The sequence below is a fragment of the Staurois parvus genome, unplaced genomic scaffold (genome assembly GCF_062004578.1).
Source record: "Staurois parvus isolate SC_StPar_1 unplaced genomic scaffold, SC_StPar_1.0 ptg001432l, whole genome shotgun sequence".
Lineage (NCBI taxonomy): Eukaryota > Metazoa > Chordata > Amphibia > Anura > Ranidae > Staurois > Staurois parvus.
In genome coordinates, this window is record NW_028319228.1 from 102,721 (window position 1) to 116,421 (window position 13,701).

At 43.1% G+C, this 13,701-nt stretch overlaps 1 protein-coding gene across 2 annotated transcripts in view; it reads right to left on the reverse strand.

Moving 5' to 3' along the window:
• Positions 1 to 13,701, reverse strand: part of KIF27 (kinesin family member 27) — a 128,971-nt gene that overhangs the window by 17,842 nt on the left and 97,428 nt on the right. For both annotated transcript variants that reach the window (XM_089662103.1, XM_089662102.1), the window contains 2 exons: positions 12,382 to 12,495; positions 9,436 to 9,612 (listed from right to left, as the gene is read on the reverse strand). In XM_089662103.1, the coding sequence (XP_089518229.1) occupies positions 9,436 to 9,612; positions 12,382 to 12,495 (291 nt within the window). The remainder of the gene's footprint in view (positions 1 to 9,435; positions 9,613 to 12,381; positions 12,496 to 13,701) is intronic.

Below are 13,701 nucleotides of genomic sequence, written 5' to 3' on the forward strand. Positions count from 1 at the left end.
AAATACCAAAGCAAACACATTTCAGTCACCTTAAAAATTAAATAGATTTCTTCACTATGCTGGCAGTGTTGGTGATCCAAGTGAGTATATTAGATGTGCAACTACAAATATTAAAGCCGGTCATCCTTAAGTCCACAACTAACAGATCTTATGTTTTAGTTATGCTGCAAACTTGATTCTTACCTCTTTATTGTCATTCCTCAGTTTGCCAATTATGTTATGTGTAAAACCTATTAAAATGTTTGATGCCCCCAAAGATTGGCAGCTATTTGTCCAGATCTCAGATCTCTTTGTTTGGGAGACTGCGGACAAATTGGTTCTCTGACACACATCTAGTTGCACAGCTGTTGAAAAAATGCATTTACAATTATTACCTCTCTGACCTATATTTCTTGCATGCCTGATACTAAATTGGCCTTATTAGGGGTAGGGATTGATCAATGGCCTTCTTGCTTCCACACTTCCCTAACACATACCCTTGAAGCAGTCAGGCGTTTGGTTGTTTGGCAATGGAAGAGGGTAGAGGCACTTTCTCTCCCCATAGTTATTCAAACGCTAAATGATCAATTTTTGTGCTAGTTATTTGCTGAGGCCCAACTCACTATTACAAAATTCCTCTGAAAATGGCATCCATGTCTACAAGATCCCAGATGTATAACTTTATTTTAGAATTCACCTCTCCTGAGCTTCCCCTTTAACTTCATTTACTACGCTTACCATTTTGGCAAAACTTCACAGGCCAGCTCTATTTCTTGGAATCCACCTCTTTTATGGTAAAGGTACTTGGAAAATATTGGAACACCTCTTTTCACTATCCAACATCTCTTTAATTCTATAAAAAATTTTATTCATCTTGGTAATCTTTGTTTAGTTACATTGAATCTACTGTGCATGTCTTCTCTCCCCCAAGTTTTACACTTCTAATAGTGACAAACGTAACTTTGATTTTGATTTCTGCCTATTCAACTGTATGCAATTATTTCTTGATATATCTTCATAGTACTACAGGCATGCTGTTATGTACCATTTCTTACTCCCTATTCAACTGTAACTGTATTATTATTTTCTTTATTGTTTTTCCTTCTTTGGAAAAAAAAACCCTAAGAATTATAGTAACAAAAAATTTTTGAGTCACAGATCATGTACAGCCATGACCAAAAGATTTGAGAATGACACAAATATTAATTTACACAAAGTCTACCGCTTCCGTGTTATTTGATCTTTGTGTAAGATATTACTATGGTATAGTGAAGTATAATTACAAGCATTTCATAAGCTTTTACTGACAATTACATAAAGTTTAAACAAAGAAACAATATTTGCAGTGTTGACCCTTCTTTTTCAAGACCTCTGCAATTCGCCCTGGCATGCTGTCAATCAAATTCTGGGCCACATCTTGACTGATGGCAGCCCATTCTTGCATAATCAATCCTTGGAGTTTGTCAGAATTTGTGGGTTTTTTTTCGTTCACCCACCTCTTGAGGATTGACCACAAGTTCACAATGGGATTAAGGTCTGGGGAGTTTCCTGGCCATGGACTCAAAATTTTGATGTTTTGTTCCCCAAGCCACTTCGTTATCACTTTAGCATTATGGCAAGGTGCTCCATCGTGCTGGAAAAGACATTGTTCACCACCAAACTGTTCCTGGATGGTTGGGAGAAGTTGCTCTCGGAGGATGTTTTTGTACCATTCTTTATTCATGGCTGTGTTCTTAGGCAAAATTGTGAGAGTGAGCCCACTCCCTTGGCTGAGAAGACTGATGGTAGTGTTCACCTTTTCTTCTCTGGACAAGGTTTTTTCCGGATGCCCCAAACAATCGGAAAGGGGATACATCAGAGAAAATTACTTTACTCCAGTCCTCAAAAGTCCAATCCCTGTACCTTTTGCAGAATATCAGTCTGTCCCTTATGTTTTTCCTGGAGAGAAGTGGCTTTTTTGCTTACCTTCTTGACACCAGGCCATCCTCCAAAATTTTTGGCCTCTCCGTGCATGCAGATGCAAAGCTCTGCACTTGTGGTTCCCCGATCCCACAGCTGAATCAACTTTAGGAGATGGTCCTGGCACTTGCTGGACTTTCTTGGGAGCCCTGAAGCCTTCTTCACAACAATTGAACCTCTTTTCTTGAAGTTCTTGATGATCTGATAAATGGTTGATTTAGGTGCAATCTTAGTAGCAGCAATATCCTTGTCTGTGAATCCCTTTTTGTGCAAAGCAATGATGACTACACAGGTTTCCTTGCAGGTAACATGGTTAACAGAGGAAGAACAATGATTTCAAGCGCCACCATCCTTTTAAAGCTGCCAGTCTGTTATTCTAACTCAATCAGCATGACAAAGTGATCTCCAGCCCTGTCCTCATCAACACTGACACCTGTCTTAACGAGAGAATCATTGACATGATGTTAGCTGGTCCTTTTGTGGCAGGGCTGAAATGCAGTGGACATTTTTGGGGGATTACGTTAATTTTCATGGCAAAGAGGGACTTTGCAATGAATTGCAAGTCATATGATCACTCTTCATAACATTCTATTCATAACATTCTGTAGTATATGAAAATTGCCATCATAAAAAGACTGTGAAAATTAATATGTGTGGAGTGCGCATGCGCGGCCGGCGGGACGGACATGCTGAGGTAGAGCTCCGTCTCCCCGTCGGGTGACACAGCAGTCCGTCCGCGGATCCCGGCCGGCACAACTACGCAGGAGGCATTGTGAGACATCCGTCTCCACGGCAACCCTGCTCAGACCCGTCCCGGCTCGATTGGCGGCGAGCAGGGAGCTGCGGCCCTGTCTCCACGGTGAGCGGAGCAGAGGCCCGCCCACCATCCTCTAATCTGAGCCCATACAACGCCGCAGGGCAAAGCGGGGGGCTTCGACCACAGTGGCAACCCCCCTCTCTGGAAATAAGATGGTTAGGGGAGCACCCCGCCAACAAGCCCCGCCACAACACAAATCTATTAAGGAGGCACTTGCAAAGGCCTCCTCCAAGATAGCCGCCGCCCCAGCACGTAGCAGCAAGCAGGCTGCAAAATCATACGACACCCTGCAGGATACACAGCCCAGTCGTCCCAGTGCATCAGAGGGTGAGTCTGATATTGACCCAGACAGCCCAACTCTCGCTTCAGCGCCTGACCTTACACCCCCTGACCTCCTTACACACTTTGAGAAGATGCTACATAAAGCATTGCAGCAAACCTCTGACCGTATTACCGCTACACTGTCTAGAGAAATCCGCGAATTGGGACAGCGCACTGCTGACCTAAAACAGAGAGTAGACGATCTTGAAGCCTCATTACAGACACAAACCGATGACCTTGACCTCTTACGTGACGAAAATGCAATGATGCACACACGCCTGGAGGACTTTGAAAATAGGGCAAGACACTCAAACTTACGAATCCGTGGCCTCCCAGAATCGATCATCAATATCCAATCAACCATTACGGCGCTATTTCAAGAGCTCGCCCCAGCCATTCCAATCGAACGGCTAGAAACGGATAGGGTTCATAGAGCATTAGCCACACGGCGCCCCGATGGCAGGCCGCGTGACATCATAGCCAAACTCCACTTTTACCGCACCAAAGAGCAACTCCTACAAGCGGCCCATAACGCGGCATCTTTACAATTTCAAGGCCATATCTACCAGCTATTTCAGGACCTCTGCCCTACAACCATCACTAAACGCAGGGCTATGAAACCCCATCTGCAAACACTCCAACAACACGCCATACCATACAAATGGAGCTTCCCCTTCGCCGTACGGTTCCGTTATCAAACTCAGGACTACACCTGCAAAACTCCCGAAGACCTGCTGGACACCCTGCGGAACCTTCAGCTACACTCTCCAACAACACCATCAGAGAGCTCCAAACGGAGATCCACTTCCTGCTCACCGTGGAAATCTTATCCCTCACGCTCCACCGATGGTCAGCTCAGCATCCACAAGCGAGGGCGTTTTTCATCACCAGGCACTTCGCCACAAGATACCATGGACTGAACCACGTCCTTCAACTTCTACTTTACCACGTACACCAGGTTATGTATCTTTTAGCTAGCGTTGAAGACGCCACCCAGGGTTCTTATTTTCCCTGCCTCACGCTCTGCTGCAAACGCTGTGTACCCCTACGCAAGCCCTCACTTTTGAAAAGCTCTTTTCTTTTGGCTTTTCCCGTCAGCGGACGATTGAATTAACTTTTTGTCTCTCCTACATTCTTGAGAGCCTGTTGAATCGTATATAAAGTTTTTTTTCTTTTTTATATTGTTTTACCTAGATTATATCTTAGGTTGTGCTTGGGGACCCCAGCTCTGGCGACATAGGATGCCGTCTCTCTCCTTTCTTATTGGTCCACCACCATGACCGATGCCGCCCGAGCTAAGGTCCCCCGAATTGTTTGGGAATATATTTACTCCCTTTTTTTCCCGGGATCTCCTTGCTGTATATTTATTTAAATGCTGTCATCCCCACGGCCCGCGTATCTGTGCACTCTCCACTAGCCCTTGTGCTATTGTTTATTTAATAGCACCTGGGCTATCTCCGTTCCTCGGATCACCCTGATTCTGGGTGTACCCGGGGACCACTCCTTCGGCCTAGAATGGCCCCTTATACCCTTTTACTGATACCCTTCCCTAGTCATACTCCCCCATCCTCCCCTTCATATGACTCCATGACCTTACCCAATCTCCTATACAACCAGGCTATCTTACATAGTGACTACCAAACTCTCCCCAAACAGGTTATACTTTATCATTTAATACACCTTACACTCTCCCTATGGGCCCGTTAAAAACATTCTCACCCTGAACGTTCAGGGCCTCAACACACCGCAGAAACGCAACAAAGCCTTCAGTGCTTTTGCATCATTTAAGGCCCATGTGGTTTGCCTGCAAGAAACACACTACACTCCCAAATCTACACCTAAGTTCTTCGGCCCTCGTTACCCACAGGTCTACACGGCCTCAGCTACGACTAAATGTAGAGGGGTACTAATCACTTTCCACCGCACCACACCCTTCACACTATGCAGTGAAATCAAAGACCCAGAGGGTCGATATCTCCTACTAACAGGACAACTCCTAGACACAGATGTCACCATAGTTTCATACTATGCCCCGAACCAAGGCCCCTTGCCATTTCTTTTCCTCCTATTCTCGATAATAGATCACCACAAGCAAGGTACTCTGTTTGTCTGCGGAGACTCAAACTGCACCCTATATCCCTTTCTTGACAAATCTCCTCAACCCTCCCCCCTCCCTACCTCCAGGCAAACCCTTCAAGCCGTACTACAGTGTCACTCCATGATAGACACCTGGAGGGAACTGAACCCAATTCAGCGCCAATATACTTTCTACTCCCACCCCCATAAGACTTTTTCTAGGATAGATCATGTTCTCATAACTGCCAGCTCCTCCTCCCGGCTCCTGACCTCTGAAATACTACCTATCCCTTGGTCAGATCATAGCGCTGTATTTACTTCCATGGCCTCCCTAGCCCCATCTTCTACTGATCCCTCTTGGATCTTTAACGACAACTTACTAGCAAACCCAACCCACTGCTCAGAAATCGAAGCCGCTCCTAAAGACTACATATCCATAAACCAAACACCTGAAATTTCTCCTCTTCTCCTCTGGGAAGCGCACAAACCGGTTATACATGGCTTCTGTATTAGCAAAGCTTCCTTTTTAAATAAAGCGAAAAGACAGCAATGTCTTTCTCTGGAACGAACCTACAACCAATACCATCAAGCCTTCCAAGCAACCCCTACGTCGGCTAATCGTGAAGCTTTAGAGCAAGTGCGATTAGCTCTTGACCTTTTTCTCACAGACAAGGCGGAGCTTTCACTTCGCAGATCTAGGCACAAATACTATACAAAAGCAAATAAACCCAATACCTTTCTAGCTCTTTCGCTTTGTAGGCTTGATCAGATTACTAGACCTATTCGATTACGCACCTCTTCTGGCAGCCTCACTAGTAACCCGGAACGCATCCTACAAATCTTTCACAAACATCTTTCGCGACTTTACTCCCACTCCACACCCTTTGACTCCACCCAGGCTGACACCCTCCTGGCCCCCATCTCCTTTCCGACGCTCTCTGAACACCACCTAGCTGCATTAGAACAACCCATCACCTTAATCGAAACCCTAAACGCTATTAAAAATTTAAAGCTTCGTAAACGCCCAGGACCTGATGGCTTTTCTGCCACATACTACAAAAAATTTGCCCACCTTCTAGCCCCCATTCTCACTAATGCATTAAAAGCCGTACTATTGGGCCATACCTTCAACCTAGAAACAGTCCAAGCTAACATCTCAATGATTCCGAAACCCAATTCAGACGACACGCAGTGGTCCAACTACAGGCCGATCTCTCTCCTTAACATTGACATAAAACTGCTAGCTAAAATCCTCTCCACGCGCCTTAACTTGTGTATAGGTTCTCTAATCCACAATGACCAAGTGGGCTTTATTCCAACTCGACAAGCCGGAGACAACATCAGACGCGCAACTCTCTTGGCACATATTGCTAAATCCCGCAACATTCCTGCCCGTTTCCTGTCCTTGGACATCCGGAAGGCGTTTGACACGGTATCATAGCCATATCTGCACTACATTCTGCGCCGTTGGCGCTTTGGCCCTCATTTGTTAACCTGGATTTTCTCACTATATCAAGAGCCCTCGGCCAGAGTTAGATACCTTGGACATAGATCTGCTCATTTTCCTATCTACCGTGGCACAAGGCAGGGCTGCCCTCTCTCCCCCCTACTTTTCGCATTGGCCATAGAACCACTAGCCCTCCTAATTAGAGCTAATCCGGATGTCCGGGGACTTGAATTAGGCGGGTCTCATCACAAATTATGCCTCTTTGCTGATGACGTTCTAGTTTTTCTTACTTCTCCCTTAACTTCCTCTCCCTCTCTTCTCCGGCTTCTCGAGAGGTTTGGCTCACTCTCTGGCCTTGTAATAAATTCTCACAAGTCTATGGCACTTAATATTTCCCTCCCCCCTAAGGAGCTAGCCCACCTGAAACAGATCCTCCCATTTTCTTGGTCACAGCACCATATTCCTTTTTTGGGAATCAAACTGACCCCCAACCTATCAGACCTTTATGCAGCTAACTATACTCCCATGCTAACTCATCTAACTGCTCTTATGACTAAATGGTCCTCCTTACCGCTTGCATGGCTAGGCAGAATAGCAGTCATAAAGATGTCAATCCTCCCAAAAATCTTATATTTATTTAGAGTACTCCCAATTCCAGTACCCTCCCATTATCTTCGTATATTACAGCGCCGCATTTCCTCCTACGTATGGGGCACTGTCCGCCCCCGTATACCCCGTTCTACCCTTTACCGTACCAAGCTTAGCGGCGGTCTTGGTCTTCCTGATGTCAATAAATATTACCAGGCGGCACATTTAGCTCAGTTGCCGAAATACCATGCAACCTATGAAATTCCCCAATGGGTTGTTCTTGAATCTATACCATGTGACCCCCTCTCCACGGCTAATTTACTTTGGCTAAGACCAATCGACCGCCGCTCAATAACAAATCCCATCACTTCCCACTTTCTATCATTGTGGGATAAACTGAAGACTCGTTTTCTTCTCCAATCGTCACATAACCCTTTACTTTCGTATCTCAAGAACCCAGCCTTTCCCCCAGCATGGTTATCGCCAACCTCATTTAAAATATGGACCTCTGCAAACCTTCTCCGCACTCATCATTTCCTACATAGGAACAAATTCAAATCCTTCACCTCATTACAAGAAACACATAACCTCCCGGTATCTGAAATATTCAGGTATTTACAATTACAACACTTTTATGGCCCCTACTCTGCAACATCTACCCAAACTAACACCATGTCCCCCTTTGAACGGGCCTGCCATAAAGACCCCCATAGACGCGGCCTCATTTCATGCCTGTATGCCATACTCACAACTTTGGCCACCACATCCCCCCCTCCATATACCAACAGATGGGAAACAGACCTAAACCAACAATTAGACCCGTCAGACTGGGACCACATCTGGGCCAACACAAAAACTTCTTCGCAGAATATTGTAGCCTTGGAAACCAACTATAAAGTTTTAACACGATGGTACTTGGTTCCGGCGAGAATCGCAAAATACACCCCCAATTACTCCCCTAACTGCTTTAGAGGCTGTGTAGACCCAGGAACGCATTATCACATATGGTGGGACTGCCCAATAGCCCAAACATTCTGGAAGGACGTCTTTAACATGATCACCAAATTTAGTGCAGCCCCGCTTCAACCTTCCCCAACAATAGCACTTCTCAATCTACGCCCTCCTGGCGTAACTAAGTCGCAATTCAAACTCATCCTACAAATTACCACTGCAGCCAAGCAGGTTATTGCAAAATCCTGGAAATCCCCCACTTTAAGCATTGCTGCAGTTAAAACTAGAGTAACGCAAGCCATGATACACGCAAAGGTGGAAGCCACAATCCTTGACACAATTCCCAAGTTCCTGAATGTCTGGAATCCTTGGGTAGAAGGCTTACTCCCGCAGAACTTCGATGAATCGCTCCTTCTTCCCTGATGTGCAAACCGTGCATTCTCAGCATTAGTCTGGCATCACTGCGAACCGAACACACAAATCACTACCTCTTTCCCTTCCAACCATGGAGTCATCTCCGTCACCCCTCTCTCACCCCCCCCCCTCAGTCCCCCTCTGTTGACCCCTAACTCCCCACGCAGCTCTGGAGAGTCCCCATCCCCATCGTTTAATGCCAGTGTGATACGCCACTACCTTCTGACAAGAATTTTTACTTATTTGGCATCACAGGTTGTACTGCTTTGTTTTATTGACTCTCCCTTGATATATAATGCAATTGACACTGAATATACTTTCCTCCGCACTTTACTGTTAATATAATGTCTATTGCCTACTGTTAATGTTTTTCTTCCTATGTTATAATACCAATAAAAAGTTTGAACAAGAAAATGAATATGTGTGTCATTCTCAAAACGTTTGACCATGGCTGTAAATTCAAGAAATCCAGAGAAAAATGAAATGGGGTGCTCAGCTGAGAGAAAGGAACAAAACATGGTTTCGTTTTTCCGAAAGATTACTAGGAAGACTAAAAATGACCTTTTTTGATGTTTCTGAAGTAAATATATCATATGTTCAGATAAGCTTGCCTGAAACTTCTTGTTGTAAACGGTTTGAAGAAGACCCTAAAAACACACAAGAAGAACTGAATATGCCAACTGACTTTGAAAAGTCTTGTAATACCCAGACAGCTTGATCTATAGCCAGGTCTAGGGAACACTAGGCTGACCTATTCAGCAACACGTCCATGTGATCCCCATGGGAACAGCTAACTGAGCCTGAAGATGAAAATTTTATATAATTTTAGTTCATTATAAATAAACTAAAAGAAATTCCAATAAAGGAAGGTTATTTTATATACCTGGCTTGAGCGTAGCTTTTTTATCTCCAGCTGGCTCTTCTCTTTATGCATGGCTTCCATCTTAGCAATACTTTCTTCCCTTTTCTTTAAATCGTCTTCCAATTCACTGAGCGCTTGACGCTCCTTTAATACCTTCTCAACCTCCTCATCAAGCCACTTCTTCTGTTCTTCCATTTTCTGGATAAAAAGAAGGGTAAAATAATTTTATAGGAGTATCAAAAAAACTGAAAAATGTGAAATCAGGAAATAGAGTGAAAATATAAATATCACTTTTAACTAATCAATGATAAAGTTATTTGTTTTTATAGAAAAGAAACACAAACATAACACACAGACAGACATTTAAAACCAGATTATTAAGGTAACCCAGTAAAGCATCAAAGCAAACATCAAGAATTCAAATGTAATAATGCAAGGTATAAATCACCGCTATTTGCTTAGAATAAATGGAATGCGACACAATGCACTTGGTTAGTAGCAACAGTTTGTAAATCATGTTAAAACGAAACCTCTTCATGAATACCCTCCCCTCACTCCTTTTCCACGTCAAAATTTTATAAAATCAGGCGTGTGCGCAGATATGCCACCGCAATTTTCCAGGTATTTTGGACCTAGCAGAGACCAGCGGGGTATCTGCGCACAAATGCCAGCAACTTCTGGTAAATGGGCACGATACACAAATTCACCATGCATGCACAGATGCACTGCAGAGTTGCACCTTGGTAACATGCTGCCTCCTGGCATAGCTGTGACGTAGCAATCCTAGGAGGCAGTGAGGCCCGGCCTAGGCCAGGAAGTACTGCCTTGCAGCACAAAAATGAACAGAAAGGAAAACATTACAATACATTTTTTTACAATCTGTGTAAGAGGGAGGGACGAACTAAGAAAATGCTGCTGTAGTGAGTTAAGTTCTACAAAACTAAGCTAAAATTCCATATAGTGTTTTTCATTTATTGTGCATACATGTCTTACATCCTGTCAAGATGCAAAGTACAAATATTTGCCATAAAGTCAGCACACAAATGTTTTTTTTGTAATAGGGCAAAACATCTAAAATAATAAGTCAGTAAGGGATTTGGAAGAGAAATCCTGCATATACTATGCATGTAAACATTATGTTCCTTGTTTGTAGCAACAGCTTGTGAATCAAGATAGCAAAACAGGTAAAAGTCCATACAGTCCATGCCAGGGGCGGACTGACAACTCATGGGGCCCCCGGGCAATAGGGGATCATAGGGCCCGTGTCCTTGCCCAAACTCAAAAAAGCCTATGAAAAAGGTACCAGGGGCATCTCATGGGGCCCCCTACTGACCCCGGGCCCTCGGGCAGTGCCCGAGTTTCCAAATGGTCAGTCCGCCCCTGGTCCATGCAGTATTTTCATTTACTCTTTACGTGTCTCAGATGTGCCCATATAGTATAAAGAGATCACAAAGCCAGGTCAAATGTGTTCACGCGACAGTGCTAAACATAAATTTTATAAGAGCTACACAAATATGCAACTCGTGTCATTAAATGCGAAAGTCAGATTTCATAATGCCTGAACTATTTATAATTAAAAATATGTTTGTGTTGGGGAAACAACAACAACTATGGCTTCCCATTAAAAAATTATTATTAATTGCAACTGCACCTGTGTAAAATGTTAGAAATACCTGTTTATCTTCCCAGTGAAGTCCACCTCCTTTAGCTTTCTGCAATGGGCTGACAACACTACTGCACTGCTGCTGAATTTAGAACAGCATTAGCACATTCATGCAGGCTGTGCCTGTGAGCACTACAGTTGTATGGGAAGGAGTTGCAAAAGTTGTGGCTGTTGGCACTGTTACTACTGACTCACAAGCCAGTGTGGTTTGTCATTTTGAGGATGAGCTGCACCACAGTACCTGCAGCTAAAGACTAAAAGTTAATGGGATTTATTAGTTTTTTTGATTGTAGTTGTTTTTAGAACTTGTTAAGATTATATAATTACTTAAATTGTCCATTGCCTGGTCACATGTTCACTTTAGGAATTAATTAATATATCTGCAAGTACTACATGGAGTTTGCCATTAGGGTGTAGGTTTTTTCCTTGTTCCAAAAAAGGTCTCTTTAAATTAAAGTACCTCTTCTTTCTACTACACTGATTACATTCCTAGCCAACATTGTTTTATTTTATCATAAATAATCTAAAGAAAAAGGTCCACCACAATAGATGGTGAAGTTAAAGTGCTACTAAACCCATGACCCTGCATTCACTATATCTGGTCTCCAACAGTAGACAGAACATGGAAATGCAATTATTTTAATAAATATAAACTGGTAAATACCTTCTCTCATCAGAAGTCTTGTGACTTCTATCAGTGTCCAGCAGAGCACTGGTTAATCTTGTAGGAGGAGCTTTCATTCTCCTCTAACTGTCCTAAGAGGCTTCATAACCCTTCACCCATTCTCTAGACAGCACTGATTGGCCCTGTGACAATCACATGCACCCTCCCAAAAGAAAAAAAAACAAAAAAAAAAACCAATAGCAATACACACCAAAGAGAGCATGTGCAGACTTGCCACTGCTGCTCTAACTATGGCAGATGGATTGGGGACAGCAAAAGAAGAATGGGATCAGAGAAGACAGGATCAGCCTTCTTACATAATGCAGAGGATTGACCCCCTAGGTTCCACAGTGAGTATAACAAGCTTGCTTTACTGCATATACAGACTGATTTTACTGTTGTGAGTTTAATGACACTTTAGGTCTTGGCCCTTCCATCTAAGTCCACCAAAAACTCAATTTAGACCCCCCGATTATTACTCTACTTCCTTTACACATAGCAATTTATCCAACAGAATAAAAAAAATGTATGACTTTTTCAAGCTCTTTTGCATATTTACCATGCCTGATCTCAATGAATACTGTTAGTGAGTCAAATACAGGCACATTCTTGTCAAGAATACACCAATGCCATGACTTACAAGCTGAAGTTGGTCTGGTATACTAGAAGTGCTCTTCTGTCTTCGAATAGCTGCAATCTCTTCATTTTTCAGCTTCAACGTCTTCTGCTGCTGTTCAGTCCTTAGCTGAAGCTCCTGAACAAATAAAATGTATAATATATGTGAAACTTTATCTTGTAAAACAATGCATTCAGTTTGTAGAAATGAAAGGCAAAATGTGTATATTTATTAAAAAAAATTATAACTATCTTTTATTAATAACTGATCACATAATTTCTGTTTTCAGCTGCATAAGGGGCTTGGGGAGGTGGAGAAACAGCAGTACATTGATCTTCCTGTGCAGGGGTGGTAGGGTGTGTCAGCACAAGCCTGGATTACAGGCAGTCTATACTCCTAGCACAGCCAAAAAAAAAAAAAAAGGAACACGCTGGGAAGGATGTGCTGTAATGCCTAGATGGTCAGTCTGAAATAGGAGAGCAGAAGGACTGGCAAGAACACCAAGTATTTCACACTAAGGGAGCAATACAAAGTGAACAGGATACTTTTTATCATGAATACAAGGTACAACAACAGGCACATATCACTAATATGAAATGTTGGGATATCTTATTTTTTAAGTTGAATTTCAAATTTTTGCAGCAACAGAATTTGTGCGCCATATAGGTAAAGTACAGTATATCACATTTGGGTTTGAAAAGTTGCATCAATTCAAGGTCACAGTGTAAAAATGCATGCACGCTCTTGGAGCCATTTACAGAAGGTAGAATTTGCCATCTATTCATCTCTCATCCTTATCTTTATAAAAAGTTAAAATTGTATGTGTTATTACTCTCATTTAGAAATATAAAATTATTTAAAACAGGATTTCTAAGTGTAAAAGCTATTTTTGGAGCTCACTAAGGGACATAGGATTCATGTAATTATAAATAACTGCCACCTACATTAGAACTTGGACAGTGGCCAACTAAAAAGCCATTGGCTATCCAGAGAAAACCTTCCCCACTCCCAGCATGCTTAATCTTTTTTTTAAGACGCGCTGTACTAGGTGTAAATCACAAACACAGAGTGGACACAGGATTCAGAGACAACGGAGTCATCCAAAAGCAGTCAAGCTGGGGGGAAACTGTAACAAACACAGGTCAACAAAGACAATAGTAAAACTGTGGCAGCCTGCAGCTCACAGACCTGTCTGAAGGGCCTAACACTCAAAGCTAGCATCGGATGAGGTCTAAGCATCCACCTGGTAAAATGTGTGAACAAAAGACCAGGTAGTAGCTTTGCAAATCAGGGAAACAGTTGTCCAATACTGAAATGCCCAAGAAGCACTCACAGACCGAACAG